The 26252-nt window shown below is 37.8% G+C and overlaps 1 protein-coding gene across 2 annotated transcripts in view; it reads right to left on the bottom strand.

Moving 5' to 3' along the window:
* Positions 1-26252, bottom strand: part of eipr1 (EARP complex and GARP complex interacting protein 1) — a 49411-nt gene that overhangs the window by 5286 nt on the left and 17873 nt on the right. The window contains exons 1-4 of one of the 2 annotated variants that reach the window (XM_079633102.1): positions 17246-17291; positions 15688-15787; positions 11233-11369; positions 2843-3010 (exon numbers count right to left, since the gene is read on the bottom strand). In XM_079633102.1, coding sequence (XP_079489228.1) covers positions 2843-3010; positions 11233-11369; positions 15688-15771 — 389 coding nt within the window. In that variant the 5' untranslated portion in view covers positions 15772-15787; positions 17246-17291. Of the gene's footprint in view, positions 1-2842; positions 3011-11232; positions 11370-15687; positions 15788-17245; positions 17292-26252 lie in introns of those variants that run through there. The other variant, XM_079633101.1, reaches the window with a different exon arrangement.

Here is a 26252-nt window from a genome sequence, read left to right as displayed (position 1 = left end):
TGTGATGAGACGACTCGACGCCTGTGAAGAGACGACCCAACGCCGGCAATATGTTATGCCCTAAATTTCATGATTAACTAACGGTATTTTTGTATGTATATTTTTGAAATGCATTTTCTGTAAAGCTGCTTTGAAACAATGTGTATTGTGAAAAGCGCTATACAAATAAACTTGAATTGAATTGAATTGAATTCGCTATTCAAACAACATGGCGCGGGACGTGAAAATGAAAACTGCGACGGGCTGAAACTAGCAAAACACGCTTGTGTCGCGCCGGGCGCTGCATTGCACGGGGTGTGTGAGATAGACCCACAGACTTACTTCTCTTCTCTCCTCCTCCGTCTCTATCAGCCTCGGGCTCAGAAGAGGATCCAGGGATTGTGGGAGAATAACTCAGCTGTCAGCAGTAAAAATCTGGCTCAGTCAAGACTTCTCCCTAACTAATCTGTCTCCGGTCCCAAAATATTCCCTAATACCTCCCAGCCCGAGGCTTAGCAGAACCCCTGTCGCGGCAAACACAAGAAATGAGGAACATGCGCGGGACGTTGTTGTTGTGGATCTTACCTATCTAAATAGGATCAAAACATCTCTGATTGATTCCGTGCCTCTATCTTTAAGAGATAGCATCCTGTGGCTGACATGCTATCATGCCTTGATGTGTGTGTGTGTGTGTGTGTGTGTGTGTGTGTGTGTGTGTGTGTGTGTGTGTGTGTGTGTGTAGAAAGTGATGCGTTTGATTCTGAGGCAATTATATCCAGTGAGTCACACCTACGAGCAGATACTCTCGCACAATCACACACACACACTGAAATAGATCCGCAGTGAGCTAAAACGAGCTACGCTAACACACCCTTGAGCACTATAACACACAACTACAGCATCAGCAAGATGTAAGAGCTTAGATATACACACACTAATTAAAATACTGTCTTTTACATTTAAGATAACCACGTTGAGACCTGATAAAACAGCACAGGATGGCAGGCTGTGACTGTGGCCGGTTGCAAGCGAGATGTGGAGGATCGTACTAACACAAGCCTCAAACCTGATGAAAAAGACCATTATCTTTGATGTAACTGAAATACGGTTATGAATGTGGCTGCAAAGGTAAGAAACATCAAGCATAGCGTTAGTTCTGACAGGTCACGCTAGTCAAGCTCGCATCAGTGACTCTCAGCTGATCCACGTCTACATATAGGAACACGACGCCTATCACCGTATACATATATAACTCCTTCAGTATTATCAGCAGCTATCACGTTTCTCAGGAGATAATTACCCTCCTCCCTCCCCAGCTCCACCTCTCGCCCAGTCAGGATTTGTCAGGATTCCCCTTGAATCAGAATAAAATGGGGGGTTATTGCTGCTCTTATCAATGCTCGGCTGCACAGGGAGTTCTTGCCCAGAACAGAACCATACCGCCAATCCAAACTATATGCTAACTGTCAATCATATTCAACGATAGTGGTCCTGACAGAAATACGATAAATCAACAGCTAATTAATAGAGATCTCACACAGACCTTGACATGCGAGTTTTAAAAGCAGCCTGAGGCATTTCAACAAATAAATCTGAACAATCTCATTTGTTGACAGATTTGATTCTGTTTAGTGTATAAAACAAAATACATTTTATATACGTATATATATATATATATATATTTTTTTTTTTATATATATATATATATATAATATCAAATAAATACACTACCATTCAAAAGTTTGAGGTCGGTAAGATTTATTTTTTGCTTTAATCATTTATTTATATTCAGTGTTCAGTGTCACATGATCCTTCAGAAATCATTCTAATATGATGATTTAGTGCTGCTTTTTTTTTTTTTTTTGGTTAACATAATATTTTTGTGGCAACCATGATTATTTGATGAATATAAAGTTGAAAAAACTGCATTTATTTGAAATAGAAACCTTTTGTAATATTATAACTGTCTTTACTGTCAATTTTGATCAGTTTAATGCATCCTTGCTGAACACAACTATTAACTTCTGTCTTAAAAAAAGAAAACTGTTGAATGGTAGTGTACTTTATGTATTTAATAAGAAATATATATATATATATATATATATATATATATATATATATATATATATATATATATATATATATATATATATAATTTTATTTTTATAAAAAAAAATTCCAGAAAAAACAAACAGTATGTCCGAATATATAAATATAATTTTTCCTTTCAGAAATCATTCTAATATGCTGATTTTGGTGCTCAAGAAACAAAAATATTAAGAAGCAAAAACTGAATTTACTATTTATCAAAGAATCCCCCCCAAAAAAGTATTACTGTTTCCAAAAAAAAATCCACTAAACTAAATTTAGTTTAATTTAGAACTAAATCACAGGAATAAACTACATTTTAAAATATATATTAATTCTTAATTATCCCAAGTTAAAGAAAAAAAAAATCTGTCTGAAAATATAAATATAAAAAAAATATTTTTTTCCTTTCAGAAATCATTCTAATATGCTCAGGAAACAAAAACATTAAGGAGCAAAAACTGTTTTCAACATTTAATAAGAAGTTCGAATTTACTATATATCAACGAATCCCCCCCCCCCAAAAAAAGTATCATGGTTTCCAAAAAAAACAAAAAAACATTCATCATATTAGACTGATTTCTGAAGGATCATGTGACACTGAAGACTGGAGTAATGCTGATGAAAATTCTGATTTGATCACAGGAATACATTACACTTTAATATATATATTAATTCTTAATTATTCCAAACTTCTGACTGGTATGAAGTGTAGATTTTCAGACTTGCTGTTGCGTGTGTGTGAGTGTGTGTTGAGTGTGTTTGTGAGTCTAACCAGTGCGAGTGCTCCTCCAGACTCTTGACGGGCTCGCTGATGTGACGCACGTCCCAGAACTTGACTTTACAGTCGTCTCCGCAGCTGGACAGGTAATACTGCTTGTTCGGGTTGAAGTCCAAGTCACGCACCAGCTGCCCGTGAGCGTTCTCGATGCAGTAGATCTGACTGTGAACAACAAGAACAACAGATCACACTCTCAGACCGACGTAATAATGAACTCAGAGACTGAGTGATGGAGAGAAGAGAACGGGAACAACACACTGAGTGGGAAAGCCAGAGATAAGGATGGAGCGTCCGGGTCTGAAGGTCACACCTCCATCACGCGCCGTATAAAAGTGTGACAAGCCATAAAGCACAGGCTGCTCGCGTCCTTTCACAAGGTGAAGACTTCCTAAGCTGTGTGTGTGCGTGTGTGTGTGTGTGTGTGTGTGCTTTAGGCGACCTCAGGCTCATCTGTATGGACTAAACACAGTTCAGACGTATTACTACACCATCACGTCTGGATTTTTCTACTCCCATTAGCCGGCTATCTTGCCACACACTCATTAGACAATTAACATGCTAATTAAAAATCTCATTAAAACAGGAAGTGAAATATTTGACATGAGAGAGTGCATTGAGCTTCAATTAAGTCTCCATTCATGTCGAGTCTGACACAGCCGCTGGAGAGCGATATTAACATTGAGAGTCCTGTTTTATGGACTGGGAATATTAAATCGACAGCAGACAATGTTAATATTCCATCCAGGGATGCAACTAACAACTATTTGATTCATCAGACAATTATTTCTTTCAGTGGGTTTAAGAAATTCTTTAGACTTTAAAAATGTCCTTATTTTATGAAAAATATGTTGTTACTCAACAACTTTCTCAGTCTTTTCTAGGGCTGCAACTAACTATTTGGGGAATTTATTAATCTGACAATCAAATAATCTGACAACTCTTTCCTTCAATTGATTAAAAAACGTTTTTTTTTTGTCAGATTTTAAAATATATGTATACCTTATTTTATGAGAGAATATTTTTGTTATTCTACAACTTAGAGCGCATAGCCACAGCCATTACATAGTTAACACAGTAATATCCTATACTAAACCTAAACTAATCTTGACAAACTATATATCATTTGAAAGCTTACAATCTCTAGTTTTCATATTTGGTGATTGATTTTCAAAATAAATTACAGAGGAGCCGTAATTTATCAATTTGCAACAAGAATATTTCCATACTCCTAAGGCGTGTTCAGACCTTTATTTTGAAATAGTGATGAACATGAAAAATCATGAAAGAATGGTAGAAACCTCAGTTTGTTTTCATGCCAAGAGTTCAAAAGATAGCATCCATTCAATTCTTTTAGAAAAAAAGGTCTGAAAAATGTTTTGAATATAAAGAAAATAATAATAGATTCACCATTTGTGATGTGGCAGCGAGCTATAATGCACATACGGGATCTTTCTGTGTTTCTTAGAGGTTGAACTCATTTCAAAATCTGCCAAACTTCCAATACTAAAAAATAGTGCTTCAGATCACTCAAACAACATATGGAAATGGAGCTTATATGGGCAGTAATGTCAACTAGTGGAAAAGTTTGGTACTGCGCCCAAACAAAATCTCACTGAAAGCTTATTTTTTTACCTAAAATATGAAACACAACTTGTTCAGATTTTTGGCTTTGATTTTTTTGCCTTTTTAGAGTTTTGAAAATATAACGGTACCCACAAAACGAGTGGTTTGTGTGAGAAAACAAACAGTATTTATACATATGTATTAGTCTGCAGACTAAGCCAGAACGCGCGCACACGTCACACACCAGGAAGCGCGCGCGCCCTCAGATCACTTGGACGTGGTTGTGTAAAAGAGGTAAAAGCGATATAAATACTGTTCGTTTTCTCACACAAACCGCTCGTTTCGTGTCTTAGGCCATCAGTGTGTACTTACGATGGGGAATTGACTCTGTGCATGCTCTCTGAGCTGGTGACCATAGACCTGCATTATATGACTGACAGACAAGAACGGTTGACCTAAAAATATCAAAAATTGAAACCACTGCGGAAACAAAGACACCTACATCTTGAAAGCCCTTGAGGTAAGCTAAAACATACCAACATTTAATTTCAAAGTGAACTATCCCTTTAAATGTCCCCTAAACATCAGCTAAAACCCAACCAGACTGCAGTTTCACAGATTGCTCAGATCTCGTCCCTCATCTTGACCCTCGTCTTGTGTGGACTTATGTTATTTCCTGTTTTGTAGTCCTTTGTAGTTTTTCTACTGTAGTGGGTTGAGGCCGGTTCAGAACCGCTCGTCCAGAGACGCTCCTTCAGGACCGATGATGTACCCGAGGAAGGAAATTGATTGAGGATTGATTGAACTCGCACTTTTCCGCTTTGGCATACAGTTGGTGGTTGATGAGGCGCTGCAAGACTCACCTGGGAACAATCAGGAACTAATCAACAAGAAAAACTACAAAGGACTACAAAACATGGCACAGAACAGGACATAACACAAGACAGGGATCATGTTGCTTGGCCTTCTGAAAGTGAGCAGACACAACAGAGGAGACCTCAAGCAGACGGAGGCGTTGTGAACTTCATCCCGTTTAAGGAGCAGGGAAGCGTCCCCAGACACAGAAATGGAGTAAGAAATGAGGTTAGCGGCGCTGCTCCTGAGTCCTTCATGCTTGTAAATGTGAAATTGGGATCCGGTGAGCACACGGCACACGCCACACCAAATCGGAGAGAGATTAGTTAGTGTTGATCCGTAAGCCTGCGGACACGGTGCGGGTCAATCGCGTCCCCTTCCCAACGCCCTTTTCCTGGTCACAGAAGTCATTACGACGGCACGGCTGATAAATGGACTTGCCTGAGCGGATCGGGCATGCGTTTCCCAAATGCTCACCAAGTCGGACCGTTGTTTCCATGGCAACGTCACGGAGACCTGAGACATGCCGAATGGAAGGCCTGATTTCTGCCTCGGTCCACAAGGAAGACGGTTTAAAAGCATGCGGCTCTGTAGGAAATGGCACTTTCCAAAGGCTGTGGGTTATTAGATGGACAGCAGGGAAGATAAAAGGTCAGGAGACAGTGTGTGGATGTATGCAGCCTGACAGAGGAAAAACACTGACTCGCATTCAAACACCTGATAACCTACACTGATACACACCTGAATGCGGAAGTGAACGGTTTTCTGTGAATGTGCGAGACAGATATAACGAGAAGAATAGTGCATTAAACGGGAAAACTGTTTGCGCTACTAACCAATGTGTTCATACATAGTTATGACAATGCATTAAAATGATATGGTTAGAAATACAAGTTTGCAATATTAAGATAATGAGCTGTTTTGTACAGCTAAAAATAAGCAGACGACACCAGAAGCCAGACACATTCAACTGACAAATAGTCACGTTCACTCTTACGTGAAAAATAAGGAGATTAAATTATTGCCATATTTTTGCAGTTTAGACATTATGCTTGCAGGATCTAGTCAAAAAAAAAAAAAAAAAAAAAAACTCGCCTGAAGGGTAGTGACAAAGAAATTATATATAAAAATTAATTATGCTTTTCATTTAATAAGATATTTTAAAAAAAAAATCCATTTAATTATTATGCATGATTTATTTATAAAATCATATATTTTTAGCTACAGCAGCACAGATAAACAGATACATTATAATTCAGTTTGACTGACAGGCTTTACATTTTAAGTAGGCAATCAGTTTGCTCAATAATAGTCAGTTAAGTATCTATAATCTAATGAAATTAGTCAATTCCATGCATTTTCTTTAGTTTGACCCCAATATTGGTTGTTAAAGCAACAAAGTAAAAAAAAAAAAAAAAAAAAAAAAACTCAGTGAAAAGATTTCAATCTAATAGGAAAAATATCACATGCTAATATTGTCTTCCATCATGTGCAGTGCATATATTTATTTATGACCCTTTAAAACCTTCACCTGGAACATAAATAGATGGAAGACAATGTGCATCACTGTCAAGAGCAAAGTAAATGAAATAATTGTACATTATTTAAAAAAAAAAAAAAAAAAAAAAGCATTCACGCTGCAACTTTTGATGCCGCAGTTTCCCTTTAACACCTTCCTCACTGAGCCGAACATGAATGTGCGGACGACTTCTGATGTAGGCGCAATCAAACATATGAAAAACATATTTGGACAAAAGAGTTCTCATAAGATCTCTAATACGAACACAATATGACTGTTCTTTCTGCCAGAGGATCACATTAAAGTGTGTAGGTTTTATACCTTGTTTGCTATGAACTGCATTATGTATGGAGACAGATTTCTCCTGTTATGACATTCATCATGTAAGACTACTGATGAACATAACAACAATGTAGAGTCGTCGGCATGTTTATGTGCACATGGTCTGGAAAAGTAATGATGGAATCAATTATCAATAATCAAACTCTTAATATGAGCGTTTTATCTTACTGTCATCAACACAATTCTCTTCTGCTCACCAGAAAAAATGCAGTAAAAATATTGTGAAATATTATTCCTGTGATCAAAGCTGTATTTTCAGCATCATTACTCCAGTCTTCAGTGTCACATGATCCTTCAGAAATCATTGTAATATGATGATTTGATGCTCAATTACTATTAATTAAAACTGGTGATCAGTTATTAATATGGTCCTTATATCAATGTTGAAAACAGTTTTGGTCTCCTTGCTATTTTTGTGGAAACTGATTCTTTGAATAGAAAGTTTATAAATAACATAATTTATTTGAAATATAATCTTTTGTAAGATAATAAATGTCTTTACTGTCAATTTAACGTGTCCTTACTGAATAAAAGTGTTATTGTTTTAATTTAATCTAAACGTTTGAATGTACGACAGTTTTCACAAAAATTTATTTTGAACATATGTTTCTTGATCATAAATCATCATATTAGAATGATTTCTGGAGGATCATGTGACACTGAAGACTGGAGTAATGATCCTGAAAATACAGCTTTGATCACAGGAATACATTACACTTTACTATATATTCACATACAAAACAGTTATTTTAAATTATAATAATGTCACAATATTACAGTTTTTACTGCATTTTTGACCAAATAAATGCAGCCTTGGTGAGCAGAAGAGACTTATTTCAAGTTCCCAAACTTTTGAACGGTAGTATAAGTGGCAGTTCATATGTTATGATGCTCCAAGCCAAGGTACTTTGAAACCCATGATAATCATAATTCATGTAAAAAAGAAAAGAAAAAGAAAAAACTTATGGTAATAGTATTTCAATGGTAAGTTGTGGTCCATTCATCTAAAGAGATGGCATCTGGATTATTTACTGTAGAAATAGTGTGGTTCAGGTTCACTGAATGCTCTGAACATCAGGCCGAACATGTTTCTCAACACTAATAATGCAGTTTCAAACATCACACTTTGAAGGAGTTTGCCAAAGTGATCTGTTCCTCAGTGTTTGTAGAGTTCAGATTGGCACGATCCGGCGGGTGTGAGCGGGAAGCTAGGATATGTGTGCCGAGTGAAATGAATGTTCACGCGAGCTCTGCTGGAGGAATAATAATCACAGCGCTATTGATCCCTGGATAATAACAGTCTGACCTGAGGAGAGAAGCAGCAGAGAGATGAAGACCAGAAGATGAAGACTGAGATGCACAGAGCAGACGTACACACATGCCTGAAATCTATTAATTACCATTTTTTTATGTTTTTGAAAGTCTCTTATGATCACCAATATGTTCAAAAGAACAGCATTTATTAGAATATTTTATAACATTATAAATGTCTTTATTGTCAATTGTTTTAAGCATCCTTGCTCAATAAAGTATTAATTTTCTTTCTCCAAATATATTTATTTTATGCCAAAAATCATTAGGATATTAAGTAAAGATCATGTTCCATGAAGATATTTTGTAAATTTCCAACCGTAAATATATAAAACATTTATTTCTGTGAGTGAATGCAGCACAATCGTGAACATAAATGCATAAATTTAAAGGAGATTTTCTCAATGTTTCAATTTATTTTTGCACCCTCAGATTCCAGATTTTCAATAGTTGTATCTCGACCAAATATTGTCCTATCCTAACAAACCACACATCAATGGAAAGCTTATTTATTCAGTTTTAAAAAATTGACTCGTGTTTTGTGGTCCAGGGTCACATATATATGGTAATAATGTATCAGTACCATGATACCACCACATTTATTTATTTTTATTAGGAGTCTTATAATATATAGTCTTTTAAACTTTAAAACAGAGAAATTTTAAAGAGATTTGAAGTTTACATGTTATGAGTCTTCTGTGGTATAAAGACCTTTTTTTCCCAATTTTTTAATATTGCAGTATTTATTATAAATGTGTGCACATTATTTTGTTCAATCCATGTGCCTTGTACTCTTTAATCAGAATAACTTCCTCTCCCTCTTGCAGCATCTCTTCTCTTCTCTGATGACGCAACCTGTCACTCACATGAGATCAGCCAATAGCAAACCACATTTGTTCTTGTTCCAGAAGCCGTTTCACAAGAATATACGTCACAATAGGGTAGAAGAGATGCTAGCAACTTCTGTTTCATGCTGGGCAGTTGAAGAGAGATCTAAACACTATAGTATATTGGGTCATTGCAAAAGACAGCCTTCCATTAGCAGTTTTCTTTTTTCTTTAGCCCATTTTCCATCACAATCTTAAAGGGATAGTTCACTCAAAAATGACATTTTTCTCAGCATTTACTCACCCTCAAGTTGTTCCAAAACTGTATGAGTTTCTGTCTTCTGCTGAACACAAAAAAAGATATTTTAAACAATATTGGTAACCAGACAGTAGACAGACCCAATTGACTTCCATTGTAGGAAATAAATATTCTATGGAAGTCAATGACTAACGTCAACTTTCTGGTTACCACTATTCTTCAAAATATCTTCTTTAGTGTTCAGCAGAAGAAACAAGCTCATGCAGGTTTGGAACAACTTTAGGGTGAGTAGGTGATGATAAAGTTTTCAGGGTGAACAAACCCTTTAATCTACATATTCAAAGGGAATCGTGCAAACAACCGCTCTCAACCCATTCCTTTTCAGTCTGGTACAATATTTTATGTTTGTGCAGTTGGAATATTTTGGTCTGATGATTGGGATTTTGAAACAAACCAAGCCAGAGTTTGTACAGTAGATGTTTGAGATATGCACAGTTTATCCAAATTAAGCCTGGTTTATACTCACCGCGTCCGCACGAGCACAAAGGCGTGTCATCGCGTTGTGGGCGCCGGTGCGCGTTGAGTGCAGTGCGCAAGGCCCCATTTCGCGTGGCGGTGTAAGCGCCATTTTTTTGTAACTTTCTGCGCGGCTCAAATCAATATGTTTTATTAGTGACAAATTTGGGGAGAGGAAAGCCTACATCCAAAACTTTCTGAAAATACGAATGAGAATTAACTGCACAATTACTAGAAATGTTTACCTTGGATATTATACAATTTGCAAGCATACACAGTTTGTGGAAAAATATACTTTTTTTCTAGATGTTTCCAACTCTGAACCAATTCTGTAGTAATATATATATATGTATGTATGTATGTATGTATGTATACATGTGTGTGTGTTGTCTTTGCATTCTTTCTTGTGGCTCAGTGACACCTGAATGAAATGCTCATTAGTATGCAGCATTAGCAGGTCTTCTTTGTCTTCTCTCAGGTGTGAATGAGGACATTATTCATGACCTTGTTGGATCATTCACGCCCACCTGCATATTGCCTTTCCAAACAAAAAGTGTCTTACAAAATTTAAATCAATCTATTGTTTAATGTGAACGATTAGCCCGGATGATTTTCAGATCATTTTGAAGTAAATACTCTAGCCGACAAGATCCATTAGTCAAAAGTATTATGGGAATATGTGAAGTTGGTCGTTTGTGGTCTTATATCAGAAAATTTAAGTTTGATTTTTTTGAATAACCACGCATAAATAATATTCTCTCAAAAATGCAAACATGTACATACATGTTGCTCACATATTATGATAGCCATGTTCGTGCTAAATATAGTGTAATTACACCTTTGCTATTAATATGTTTATAAGCAACTGAAAAAAATACAAATATCAGGTCATGTCAAAACATCTCAAGGACCCCAAAAACACTTTGTCCCCAGATGGTTAAAAAATAAATAAAACAACAACAAAATGAAAATTGTAAAACATTCAAAATATTAATAAAAACTATCTCAATGACACTAAAATAACACTGGCATCGTCTACATATAGAGATTAGAAGTGTAATTTGACAGACTTGCAAATATATTTGAGAAATCAAAGCTTTCCACGTGGGCTTATAAGTCAGATTAACTTTCTCATTGGTGAAGGTGGAAGAAAAGGACATAAAACAGAAGCTTAGCACTCGTCTTGTCTCACCTCATGCTCCGCAGGTCCCAGCCCCGGATGGCGGTGTCGTTGGCTGTGGCCAGCTGGGTGCTGTTGTGATGTGGGCTCCACTTGCCTGCGGTGAACTTCAGCTGGCCTTTTCCCTCCAGGGTGGCGCTGCTCGAGATCTGTGGGAGGAGAATCGATCCATCTCAATACATCTCAATCAATGGCTGCATATTCACCAGCAACCTAGTGCACTACTTATACTGGGAGTTCAACGCAAAGGGTGCCCTCGGCCTGGGAAGACCTTGTTGTTTTCTGGGTCGTTCAGAATGAAGAACCTTCAGAGAAAACGAAAACATCTGCAACTCATGACACTCCATTGGTGTTTTTGATGAAGGTGTTTGACTATATCAGAGAATGCAAACTTGATGGTCTTGTTTTTCTGTCAGGACCACTATCGTCGAATACGATTGACAGTTAGCATATAGTTTGGATTGGCGGTATGGTTCTGTTCTGGGCGAGAACTCCCATGCAGCCGAGCATTGATAAGAGCAGCAATAACCCCCCTTGGGGTAAACACAACAGAACCAACATGAATGTATTGCAGATATCATTAATTCAAGATTTTAAAGTACAACATAATTCGAGAATTTATGTTTCTGATTCAAGGGGAATCTGAATGTTAAATCCTGACTGACCAGAGGTGGAGCTGGGGAGGGAGGAGGGTAATTATCTCCTGAGAAACGCTATAGCTGCTGATAATACTGAAGGAGCTTATATATGTATACAGTGATAGATAAAGCGTCAAAATTACCACAATATCAAAAGGAAAAGAGAATTTATCACTGATCACACAGTGGGTTGTTTAAAATTCTTTTAATCGTGATTTAATCAGTCCCATGTGCTTTTAGCTTAAGTGGAGTTTTTGACTAAAAAGTTACAAATTGTCAATTATGTTACTGTCAAACTCAGTTTCTCTGTTACCATTGTCTAATGTTTCTGTAACAGTAAAGAAATATGTGTGTTTTTTTCTGTTAAAAGTAAAAAAATGAAGTTTGTGTGTTTGGCAAGCACTGAATAGTTCAAATTGAAAAAGATACTGGAAAGAATTTCTGTTAGTGAACAGATTTTCCCCTTAACTTTTTGAAATGCGAAATGTATCTCCAGTTATAGAATCCCTCGTTTAAAGTGACAGACGACAAAACTGCAGTGCGTAGAATAAACAGAACGATATCGACACTAATAAAGTAATCTTTACCGTTATAGTTCTCGGTGTGAAAGGGGCCTTAAGAAAATCCTTGTTTGCACTGTAGAAAAAAATAGACACACTAGTTGATCTCATATTTGTTATGTTTTATTTTTGTACCGTTGATTATTTTCTCAGCCAATTAGTTTGAGAAGGCTTTTTCCTTTGGAGAAAACGCCCTAGAAAAAACACGCAGACGTGAGCCTGGAGGCCGCTTCTCACTTTTATTCAGCGATATCCGAATAAAACAACACTAGCAGACGCAGCGTGGTGATAAACACATCAACCTGAGCTTTTCTGAAGAACTGAGGGATGAGCGGATGGGGGAGGTTGACGAGTGTGTGTGTGTGTGTGTGTGTTATGTGGATGGGGGCGGTATAAGGGAAGATTTGCATGAGGCAGATTAGCATTCTTCACGACACCGCTGGAATCTAGCTGTGCCGAGAGCTTTCCGAACATCCTCTTTCTGCCTCCCCCTCTTTTCCCTCTCTCTGGTTTTTAATGGGCACGCTGCACTCAGCAGGCCTTGCCACTCGATAACCTCCCCTCGCTTTGCATGCAAAGCTGACATTAGCGGGACCTCATGGAGCGGCTCAGTGTGATGTCAACGACGGGCCTTTTCTCCAGCCTCCGTTGGGAGCGAGAGTGTTTTCACACGTGACGGCTCGTCAAATGTCGAGTCAAGGTTATGTTCGCAAAGGCCTGTGACATCGCAGTCCATCAGTGCATTAATTAGTAACGACTGCAGATGATTATTAATGAACATTAGGTGCAAAGCCGTTTCTTACTCAGTGAACCTTCTTCAGATTAGACTATCAGGCTTTCAGAGCCTATGGTTTCCAATCAGGTGCGAAAACACAGATGAAAATGTGGAATCCAGTCATAATAAGAATGGAATTTACAGTATAATGAAGAATGTCACGGAATTTGGCAGAATTTGGATGAATAAATCAAAAGCAAAGTACACAATCAAATCATGATATGCACAAGTGTCTGTGAATATTAAACCACAAAAAAACTATTTCTATTGAAATATGAAAGTTCGGTTTAACTTGATGACAGAAATATATTACTACTGTACAGTAGAATGCAGTTCTTAAAGTGATAAGAACAGTAACAGTTTATTAAAGCATTATTTTTAAGGAACATCACACAATTTTTCATCCATGTTTTAATTGAAAGAGTAAACCTCTGTTGTGCAGCACTTTGCTTGCCAAAAACATTTAACGAATTATTCAAGTTTCATGTGATTACATTTTAAAAGATGAATTAAAACGTGATATGCGTTCATTTGATTACCAATGGTTTTGCTATTAAATCATAAAACACAGAACTTCAGATTTTTTTTTTTTAATATATTTTAAATATTATTATAAAAATGTTAAGTATTTAACTGTTAAAGATGTATAAATTCAATTGATTAGACATCCATTTTAATTATTGGAATTTAATTTAACGATTAATATGTAACCCAGAAAATGTTTTATGGAAAACACTGGGAATTTGAGGGATTTTTTTTTAAAGGGCCCTATGCATTGGAATACAACACAGTAACATGGTTATGATTTAGTAAAGGTTTTGCTTGCTTTTTTAAAATGGAAGATGGCAGTTCAACCCAAAGGTGGCGGGCTTCACCATTACTGTTCACAGATTGCGGTGCAACGCTACGAATACACCAGTCTTTCCTAGAAGCCGAGCATGAATTCCAGCAAAACGCTTTAGTTTTACCAATCAAAAGTAGAGATGTAAGATTTAAGTAGCTAAACATTCAATATTTGGCAACTGTATTACGAAAGAAATTGTAATATTTAGAGATGTAAACAACTCAATGGAGCCATTTTCAGCATAATAAGCATACGATTAAGAATGAGTGTGTGCATATTGCGATGAATTTAATGAACTTGGTTACACTTTCCTGATAGCCTTTCAGTAAATTCACTTATCATCGTTGAACCTGCACTAGAAAAATGTGTGGCTTTGACAAGTGTGTTTATAGACTGTGGTTAGGACAGTCATTTAGCCTATACAAAAAAAGGCAAAAGAAAAAATTGCAAATAGATCAAATGCATTACTTTACAATAAAGGATAGCTCTTTAAATATTTTTCTTCATAAGTCTCATTCTTAATTTTATTTAATTTTCTCTTTTTGACAAGAAACTTTTGAAAGTGTCTGCAGCCTTTGTATGTCCATGGCAGGGTTTGTATAGTTAAACTAAAACCATTTTTAAAAAAATATTAGGGCTGTCAAAAGATTAATCGTGATTAATCGCATCCAAAATAAAAGTTTATGTTTGCATAATATATGTGTGTGTACTGTGTATAATTATTTATATATATATAAAAACACACACAATCATGTATATATCTAAGAAAAATTGGTTATATTTATATATAAAATATGTATATATAATATCAATTATATAAATGTATATACAGTATTTAAATGCAAATATTTCTTAATACATAAATAAAAATGGAAAATATAAAAAATTATTCAAAATATTAATAAAAAGTATAACAGTATCTCAATAACACTAAAATAAAATAACTGGTCTATGTTCCTAATTTAAATGAATAGTTCAAAAATGTATTATAATTTACCTATTCAAAATGTTTCATTCCAAAACCCAAATGCTATTTAACATGAACATTTTTCATGGCCATGTGTTCACTGTTTTCACTGACACAGACGGAAATGATAAAGACTGGCATGGTTTTAAAGCTATTGTTATAAAAATTGTTGACCTCCAGACATCTTACAGTGTGTGAGAGCTAGTCACATGCTTTCATTTTATATAAAAAAAGCATTAACATCCTTCGAAATATCTGTGTGTGTGTGTGTGTGTGTGTGTCCAATTTGAGTTTTAGACCATTGGAGTGAGGACAAAGAGAGTAAAGTGAGGACATTTTGGCCGGTCCTCAGTTTCTGAGACCTATTTAAAGGCCTGTTTTAGGGTCAAGACTTGGTTTTAGGGATAAGGTTATAATGAGGTTAAGGGTAGGTTTAGGGTAAGGGTTCGGGTTAGGCACTTAGTTGTGATGGGTAAGGTTAGGGTAAACTGCTAGAGATTGCATTGTGTCAATGAATGTCCTCATAAAGATAGATGTACAAGAATGTGTGTGTGTGTGTGTAAATGAATTTCACTGTTACGGAACTGAGCATGATGGCTGGTATTGATATGCAGTGCCAGTGTAACAGCAGTACTGAAAGAAGGGCTGTGAAACACGGCAATTATGAAAATAATGAATCTCACCATGGCCTTGCTGGAGCTCTCCTGAAGGTCCCAGAGCAGCACGTGGTTTTCAGCCAGAGATATCACACGCTTTCCGTCACCCATGGGCTCCCATAATACACTGCAGGAGACACGAGAGAGGACATTGTCAATGGCTGTCACAAATTCAAAGCCATTTCAAGGAAGTTACTGATTGAATGGTGCTCTTTGCATGATGTTGATAAGGCTATGAGGTGTAGAGTAATTAACCAAATTACACAGTCTACATATCTATTATCATTAGCTATCCAGACATCAGATGCAGGAGATCGAGACACAGAAAACATCTGTACAATTGGCAAAGACAAGTTAAAATGTCATCTGCAATCAGAGTATTTAATATGGATATAAATCACTAGGATTGGATATAATATAATAAGACTTTCCATACACACCAGTAGCACCAGACGCATATATTTACATGCATAACTTCTTTCTGTGTGTATATATATATACATGTAATTTATCAAATTAATTATTCAATTCAATAACTGAATAATCAAATCAAATAACATCTGAATTCCGCTGTATAATTCGATGAATAATATGCAGGCTTTTACTTTAAAGTCCCCTGTGGTGAAAATCAAGCTTTAATGTTGTTTATATGTCTATGTGGTGTTTTTAATCTGCTTTAAGACAAACCATGTGTAAATTCATAAGTGGACAGCATTGCTGAGTATTTTCTGCTTAAAACTGCAGTGAACCAAAGACAGTCTCAAAAACACGGTTTGAAATCGCTGGTGTTTCTGACGTCACAAACTACCTTGTAACCAATCAGATCAACGTGTGATCGTCAACCAGTGGATCTCTGAGTGAGTGGAGGCGGGGCTCATTTGCATCTTCATAGAACCGCGTATACTAAATGAGGCAAGGGTGTCGAGTTACATTCAAGCTATTTTAAGGCATGAAGAAAAAAAACATTCCAAGGAAATAAATATTAAATATATCATTTTGGTGATAAAAGATGAGTGGGATAAAGGGATAAAATGATTGAGTACAGGAGGACTTTAATTAATGAGATGTCATAGAGACTCATAATACCAATATACAATAAATTAATTTAAAATAATTCAACTGTTGGTCCCAATAAAGGCTATGACCAATAACAAAGATATTTGTAATGACTCTCAATTAGTGTGACTGCATCAAAGTTGAACACATACAGTACATTTGGGCTAAACACGACTTATAAAACAACAACAAAAAAGACTTAAAAACTATTTAAAAAAACACCTTTTAACTAAATATTTAGTTCATCATTAGACAAGAAACACAATGCTACTGAAAAATGTGTAGTACTAGCCCCACTATTTTTAGTTAACACTGACCTACATTGCATGTATAAAACTAACCAGGAAGAAGTGTATATGTGATGCTTGGGTAAATGGTAAATGATTCAAGTTTGATCTGAGGGAAGAAGGCAAAGTAGGAGGAGAGGTGTTGCCAGGGAAAATGTCCACAATATAAAAGGTGTGCGAGCATCGACTGGCCTCCGAACATCGCAGAGATTACTTCATCATTACTGAAAGTATTGACTGACCTATATAACACAGTTTGCTTTTGTTTCTACCCAGGCTCCGATTGATCTAGCAGCAGTGGCTCCGATAACCCATCACACAGCCATTAGCCTGTCTCACGCTGCCATCACTGCTCGCTCAGCACGTCCTGTGCACAAAATCTCACAAATGCTCCATTGGCCACAAAGTGCTCAATGGGCATTGATTAAGAGGCGTCCACCAGCTTTCACAATGAAGCGATTCTATTCTGTGAGACGAAAAACTAAAAACAAACATAAAACACAGGAGGGACAACAATTTTGTAAATTTTTCATTGATATTTGGTCTATTTTCTTCAGGGGAGCCTAAATTGTCATGTTTTCAAAACAGGCACATATATATGTATTTGAGAGAGAGTTCAGAGAAAGTTTGTGAAAGGCATGAACATTCCCAACACGGCACATTAACACTCGTCTCACATCGTCAGAATCTTGACTATTTGATCAACATGTGCCCCAACAATGACAATAGTTTCTTTTTTTCTGACATATGCATGGTATGCACGGATTTGTCTTTGGCTGACTAAGCAAACACCAAGGATAATGTGTTATTGTTTTCAGCAAGAGCCATGTGAGAATCAGGGATATGAGGAAGCAAGACATGTCATTCATCTTAAACAGCCGATATCACAACAGCAAACACACTATGAGACACTCATTACACACAAAGAGACAGACCCCTGAATCCGTACAGACTATATAAATGCATTTAGTGTGAATATAAAGGTCTGTAAATATGATCAACATTGGGGGCCATATTGCAGCAACTGCATAGTTCTTCTACTTTATGGTTTACAGTACAAGGACAATCCAGTCCTTCTACAACCAATAATCTATTTTGCTGCTTGTCCAGCTCCTTTTATTTCATGATTAGTTTGGTGCAAATCACATGTGCTTTGAGCACATATAAAAATGCCTCCAAATTGACTTATACCCAACCTTTGGATCATCAATTACATTTGGATCTTTACACTGGACCTAAATCCATTACTTTCTCTGGCAATGTCATTAAAAGCCTGCCAAACGATTACTGTCACCACACAACCCAGCCACGCTGCTCTGATCAACATCATTCACCCTCACCCAGGTAAGGTTTGAATCTTGTGGGGTTTTCAGCTTGATATTACTTTACCTTCTCATGGTTCCTTTCATGGCCAATGCACTGAGGGCCTTGAAGAAAAACTGTTGTGTAAATCCCAATCAAACTTACCTAAACCACATACACTTTGCCTGCCAGCCCTTTTTCAAGAGTCACTGGCCAAATCTTCCCCTTGAATATTTTCCTAGCATGGGCTTCTTCCAAATGATTCACCCAAAAGAAGGATGCTCTTCTTTGCCTCAAAGACCAGAAGAATGTCTTGTATCAAAGAAAATAATACATTAAAAGTCCTTTAGTCACATCCATTGAGACCTGGCAGTCATGTACAGATGCAAGGACTTGGCTTCTGGTACTTGCTGTTCACCAGCCCCCTTAAAAATTGGAAGCACACTCCAGCCTCCCCCACCCCAGCATGGGTATCTTTGGGTATCTGGCGTCCTTGTACTACATTACCTTAAATCACCAGCAATGTTAAGGGCAATCGTAGCTTAATGGCTCTGGTGAAAGCTAGTAAAACCTCCTTACCTAACCACATACACCAACAACAGTCAAAATACCCTTGGATGCCATGCAGGCCTTGTGTCTTCCAGGCAGACGTGACTGGTCGACTGCTCTCAATCAACCTTTCACCTTGTGGCAGTGGCCTGAACTGCTGTTGTGGCCTTCAGGCTGCTGCGGAACCATTAAGACCATTACTTTTACACACAGTCCCCTTGTCCTACAGGACAAGGTGGGTAGACGTTTTTTTTTATTTAAAACACTTTATAATTAACTCTTTTCTTAAAGAGCCCCTATCATGCTCTATTACAGGATCACAAGAGTAGATTTACACAAATCTAACAGGCTGACCTGCATCAAACTGCATAGTTCAGAAAGCAGTCGTTAGAACACAACAAATGGTTGTTGTTGTTGTACTGCTGAGGAATAGTGTTAAAATACATTTTAACCATTGATTCTTCAGTTCCTCCGAATTATGTTTTGCCCGTACAGTAAAACATACAGTGTTTTACTCATAACGATAAACTCTAAAACTATAACCACCTTTGCTTGAAGGCGAGCCAAAGTAGCCAGCAGGCGGACATTATGGAAATATGTTACATGGTGACGGAGCTACGTCAAAGAAAAAATGGCAGGACAGGAAGAAGCAGTCAAGCAACAGGAGGTGACAGTAACTAAGTGTTTTTGTATCTTTTTCTCATTTGATTTTAATGCAGTTGTAGTTACTAGGAAATGTTGTTTACTGTGCTCATGTGCTATAGTCACGTTGGTGAAGTCTTGTTTGTTCGCGTTTGTTCACGTTGGTAAACAGTTTCGGTAGTGAGGTGTGGCCTAAGCCAGCTTGCCCTATATATACAGTGTGTTTATAGCATTCATTAGGAAGTAGCAGTCAAGAAGCAGGAGGTGACAGTAACTTTGTTACTTTGTTCGCATTTGTTGGTACGTTGGTAAACAATTTCGGTAGTGAGGCGTCTCCAGCTGTATTCAATTACGACATTTAAGGTGAGTATAAAATCAAGTAGTATACCGCGGCAGCCCTTTTGTGAAGTCCTCATCGTGTGAAGCCCGAAGAGTGTAAAGACCAGCGACTCTACCTACACTAAGCAAGGACACAGACAACGCACTTGAGTATTTTTTTCTTATTATTTCCTTCCTCTTCTACACAACTTGTTCTCATCTTTCTGTGTGTGACCTCTCTTCACCGTGCTTCCAAATCCCTACTATTACTAACACACTTAAATCAAATATCACACGTAAGAGGCAATGCAATCATAACAACCTGCGTAGTTTTCCTGTGTCTTCTAGTACATTTACATTTACATTTATTCATTTAGCAGACACTTTTATCCAAAGCGACTTACAAATGAGAAGCAATAGAAGCAATTAAACTAGCAGTAGGGCAACAGTATGTAAGTGCTATAACCCTTCACAGTAAAATCCAAGTACAAGTTTTTTTTTTTTTTTTGTAGAATAGAAAAGTACATTACTTTCTTTTCCTATCTGTCTCTGGAATTGTCAGTCTGCTGTAAACAAAGCTGATTTCATTACATCTATTTCTAGTCATTCAGGTCTCAGCCTATTGGCCCTGCCTAAGACCTGGATCAGACAAGAGGACACTTCCACCCCTGCTGCCCTCTCCACTAACTTCATTTTCTCATACACCCCTCGTCTGACCGTTAGGGGTGGAGGTACTGGTCTGCTCATCTCCAACGATAGGACATCTTGGAGACTTCAACATCCACCTAGAAAAGCCTCAGGCTGCTGATTTCCACACTCTGCTGGCTTAATTCGACCTCAAACGAGTATCTACTGCGGCTACTTACATATCAGGTAACCAATTGGACCTTATTTACACACGCTAATGCTCCACTGACCACTGCACTGCAATGGTCACTCTACTGCACACTTTAGATCACTTACTCCTCACTCTTAACCTCAACCTGCCTCAGGACACAGCACACACTCTACCACAGGTCACTTTTCGGCAAAACCTATGCTCACTCTCACCCTCCCACCTATCCTCTTTGGTCTCATCCACAGTTCCTCCACCTAATCAGCTCTCAACACTAGATACTAACAGTGCAACCGATACTCTTTTCTCCACTCTAACATCCTGCTTGGACAACTTCTGCCCCTTTTCATGCAGGCCAGCCCACGCCACACCCTCTGCCCCCTGGTTATCTGATGTTCTTCCTCGAACATCGTTCTAATCTCAGGGGAGCAGAGAGGAAGTGGCGCAAATCGAAAAATCCTACTAACCTTGGTCTGTATAATTCCCCCCACTTCTCTACTAATGTGTCTACTGTTAAAATGACTTACTATCACAACAACATTAACAATTCTTTTAACTCTTGCACGCTTTTCAAAACCTTCTCCTTTCTTCTTAACCCTCCTCCTCCATCAACCCTAACAGCTGATAATTTTGCCATATTCTTCATAAATAAAACAACCACCATCAGCGGCCAATTTGCCACACCACAAACTGACACACACATCTTAACAGCTAACATACACATTCTACCCTCCTTCTCTCTGCTTTCAGAGACAGAAGTCTCCAAACTCCTCCTTTCCAATCGCCCTACTACCTGTCCGCTTGATCCTATTCCCACTCATCTACTTCAAGCCATTTCTTCCTCAGTATTATCCGCACTTACTCACATCTTCAACACCTCTCTTCACACTGGTACGTTTCCCACAGAATTTAAGCAGGCTCGGATAACCCCACTGCTTAAGAAACCCACTCTAAATCCAGCACATCTGGAAAATTACAGACCGGTATCCCTTCTTCCATTCGTTGCTAAAACACTTGAACGAGTTGTTTTCAACCAAATCCCTGCCTTTCTTACACAGAACAACCTCCTGGACAACAACCAGTCTGGTTCCAAAAGCGGACACTCAACTGAGACTGCCCTGCTCTCGGTAATTGAAGCTCTTGAGACTGGCAAGAGCAGCTTCCAAATCCTCAGTTCTCGTCCTGCTGGATCTGTCTACCGCGTTTGACACAGTTAACCACCAGATCCTTCTGTCAATCCTGAAGACGAAGGGCATCTCAGGAACCTCAGTCCAATGGTTCAAGCCTTACCTCTCAAGTAGGTCCTTTAGGGTGTCGTGGAGGGGTGATGTGTCTAAGTTGCAACATCTAGCTACTGGGGTGCCTCAGGGCTCAGTGCGTGGACCACTTCTCTTCTCCATCTACATGTCATCTCTAGGATCTGTCATTTAGAAACATGCTTTTTCCTATAACTGTTATGCTGACGACACACAACTCTACCTCTCATTCCAACCAGAGGATCCGACAGTAGCTGCTCGCATCTCAGCCTGCCTGACAGACATTTCTTGCTGAATAAATGACCACCACCTTCAACTAAACCTTGCAAAGACAGAGCTTCTTGTGGTCCCGGCCAATCAAACACTACACCACAACATCTCCATTCAGCTAGGTTTCGTCATCCATAACTCTATCAAGGTCAGCCAGGAACCTTGGAGTTGTGATTGATGATCATTGATCATGATCACAGACCACATTGCTAGAACTGCCCGGTCCTGCAGATTTGCCTTAAACATCATTAGGAGGATCAGGCCCTTCCTGCTACAAAACTCCTTGACCAAGCGCTTGTTCTATCCAGATTGGACTATAGTAATGCTCTCTTGGAAGGCCTTCCAGCTTGCACTGTCAAACCTCTGCAACTGACTCAAAATGCTGCAGCAAGAGTGGTCTTTAACTAGCAAAAGAGAGCACACGTCACTCCTCTCCTCACAAAATTGCACTGGTTGCAAATTGCCGCTCGCATTAAAATTCAAGGCACTGATTCTTGTCTACAGAACCACCACTGGCTCTGCTCCCTTTTACCTCCTTACTCCAGACTTGCGTGTCAACCAGAAGCTTGCGTTCTGCAAGTGAACGTCTCCTTTGGTGCGATCTCAAAGAGGCACAAAATCACTTTCACTGACCTTCACCTTGACTGTTCCCTGCTGGTGGAATGACCTGCCTACCTTAACCCGAGCTGCTGAGTCCGTAGCAATTTTCAAGAAACGGCTGAAGACGCATCTTTTTCGGCAACACTTGATCCATTAATACTAACACCTTATTTCCTTTTCACTTCTATTCTATTCTATATCTTCTTTTTTTTATCACGTAGACTGCGTTAGACTAAACTGGGAAGGGTCACATCACTTGCATATTGTGTTCCTATTGTTAGTTTAAATGCTTCTATTGCTCTCCTCATTTGTAAGTCGCTTTGGATAAAAGTCTGCTAAATGATTAATTATAGATGTAAATGCACACCAAGCAGGAAAACAGCTAGTTTATTTTGCTGTAACCTTTATGCTTTCTCCACATGCTTCTTCTCTCTGACTGTCTGCATCCCTTTCCTCCTCTAATTACTTATTTTTTTTCTTGATGCGAATGATTCTATATATACTCCAATTTAATGTTGAAAATATCTGTCCTTTCACCTCCATGCCAGAATGTGCGACACCCTCTAGCACCTTGCTCGCCGATTCTCTTTGTAACCATTGGACCAAGCTCAGTGCTGCAGAGAGGTAGTGGCACACATCACAAGATCTATCTAATCTGAGCCAGTATCAGTGCCTCCTCGCCTTCTCCTCCAGGTTTCTGCTGTTAAAATCACTTACCACCAAAAGAATGTTATTAGCACTTTGGACACCCGCAAATTCTCCACATTATTCTCCTCTCTCTTCCCACTAACTCTCTGACTGCTGATGACTTTGGCACATGTTTCACTGATAAGGTAATTACCATCAGTAACCAGTTCTGTACACCACACATCCACAACCAACACCCACCTTTCTTTCTTCTGTCCTCTCACAGAGTCTATATTATAAAAGTTTCAACTGTCCTACAACCTACAGTCTATCCCTTACACATAGGCCCAGATTTCCTAAACAGGTCAAATTAGCGTGAGACTGCAATTTCGAAAATAGGGCAGATGTTAGTGAAAAGTTATTTGCGTTATCTACTGACGACGCGCAAATTAACGAAGACACAGCCGGATAATTTCCATAATGACCAACACAATCTACCAAGAGCAGCGCAAACTACTGCCTGGTTTAAGAAGTACTAATACCAGTAAACTGACGAGCACAAACCTTAGTAAAACACCATGCGTGATTCATTTAAATACTCTCTTCCCATACATTTTGTGTCTGAATGGGAAACTCCTTCTATAAATGCATACGTAATAAGGTCAGGCGCAAAAAATAACCCTGTCCACACCTTTTCAGTAGGGTTGGGCTGATAGACGATGCCATCATCAGACATCTGACGGCCATCATTGGGCTGACAGACATCACAATGTTGAGTCGTGATAGTGTGGCACATTGTAACGCAGTGTTTCAACGAGCCCCGCTATTAGAACTATGCTGTTCTATGACATTAGCCATTTGTGAGAACATTACATTTTTATTGAGAAACCATGAGAAATCCAACCATGAGAGTCAATGTTCAATGTTCAGATATTATTATTTCAAGAAATGAGAAGCATCCTAGCTCATCTTTTGTGTCCTGTTCTGTGAAAGCTATGTGTGGAGGAAGGGGAAGGGTGTGTGTTTTCTGAATGCGTTTCTTCTTCTATCTATTTGCCCAAATTGTTTTGAACTATACTGTGTTTTGCAGTATAGTCATTGTCAAACTTTAAAATTAGTTTGTTTAATTATTAAAAAAACACCATTATTTTATATGAAAAAGTTAATCATTTTATTTTATTGACAACATATTTTAAATTGTCTTGTTTTTTTTTGTTTTGTTTTTACTAGATCAGATAACATGTTAAGCAGTCATATGGTTATGTTACAATATTCCCCACATATTGGGCATGTTGTCACATTTCACTTCCATTCTTTTGGGGTAAATAAAGTAAAAAGTATACACTGTACTAATGAAAACAAGCCAACATGATTGTACTAGACATACGTGAACATAAATTCACGCATGGGGGGGAAATACATACTCTGAATCCCAAGTGAATTTACACAAACTGAGAAAGTCAAAATGTGTTAGGTTGTGCCCCGCTCTTCCGTACATGCATGTAGTACATGTAGTCCGGGGAAACAATATATCAAATGCTCGAAAGTTGAACAAAGAATAAGAAAATAGATGGAACGATTTTTTTTAACGTTGTTCATGGTCATGAAAGCCTTGGCGAAGAAATGTTCCATCATTATTTCAGTCTCACTTTAGAAGAGCTACATGTGTGTTATTCAGGCTTTATTGTGATTCTGGCATACTGATCCATCAGCAGACTATTGTTTATCAAACACTGCATTTTTATAAGGCGTCTCAGTTATAGTTCACACATTGCAGTTTGTCTAATCAATCTGGCAACTGCTGTTGATGGTCCCAGGGCGGTATCCACTGTCCCCTGTCAGACGGATGAATGATGGGGGAAACGAGGTTACCAGGAACATCTTCAATCAAGCAATTTTTGAGGCCAGAGTGAAAGGCTGCTGCAAACCTCATTCGTGCTTATGCATATTCAAACTTGCAATGTTGCACCCAAAAGACATCAGTTTTGACATGTCTCGCAACTGATTGAGACATGCAATGAGTCAATTTTGCTGTCCATTTTAAACAAAAGCCAATTTTGGTGGTATTGAAAAGAACAACTGGGTCATTATCATATCATGGAAGAAAGTCAGATGGGTTTTTGAACATGATTTTGGTAACACTTTATAATAACTGCATGCTATGAATCATTAGTTAAGCATTAATAGACATTAATAAGCCGTTTATAAATGCAGATACAAATGCTTTATTCTTTATTAATAAGCATATCTATAGTGTGTTTAATAATTGTATTTTCATACTTTATTAATGATCAATTTATCATTTCTAAATTATTACATTATTTACAAACCAGTTATTTAGGAATTGTCAGTGGTTCATAAGATCATTTAGAAAGGGCAAGTAAATGATTAATAAACTATTTAAACTATCTTGACATATAGTAATAGTTACTCAGTGTGTTAATACATGCTTTATTAACATGTATTCCTACTGTAATTCATGATTAATTTAGGTAGTTATGTCATTTAGTAGATGTGTGAGCTCATTTTGTGAGCTCATCTTAGGTGAGGACTATGTTTGCCCCGTAAAGCTTTTACAAAGGAGATTTAAAGCAATTTTTGCATGCTTGATCTTTTATGTTGCAATTCAGCGAGGCGGAGATTTGAATTTGTTGAATTTTTTAGCTTAGATGAAGAAAAATGCCATTAGTATGTGCAACTCCCTCATCTGATGGATGCGAGTATGATGGCCTGCCATTTCAAAACACAAGCAGGATTTTTTTTCTTTATTCTGTGTTGTGAATTATGGTGCATGAAATAAAGCGTGCGGGTCTGAGACAAAAGAAATAGGCGGAGGTTGAAAATAAAACC

Source organism: Phoxinus phoxinus, assembly GCF_949152265.1.
Source record: "Phoxinus phoxinus genome assembly, chromosome: 13".
NCBI classification, from domain to species: Eukaryota; Metazoa; Chordata; class Actinopteri; order Cypriniformes; family Leuciscidae; genus Phoxinus; species Phoxinus phoxinus.
The sequence above is the reverse complement of the archived record's forward strand: the minus strand, read 5'-3'. Positions and strand labels throughout refer to the sequence as shown.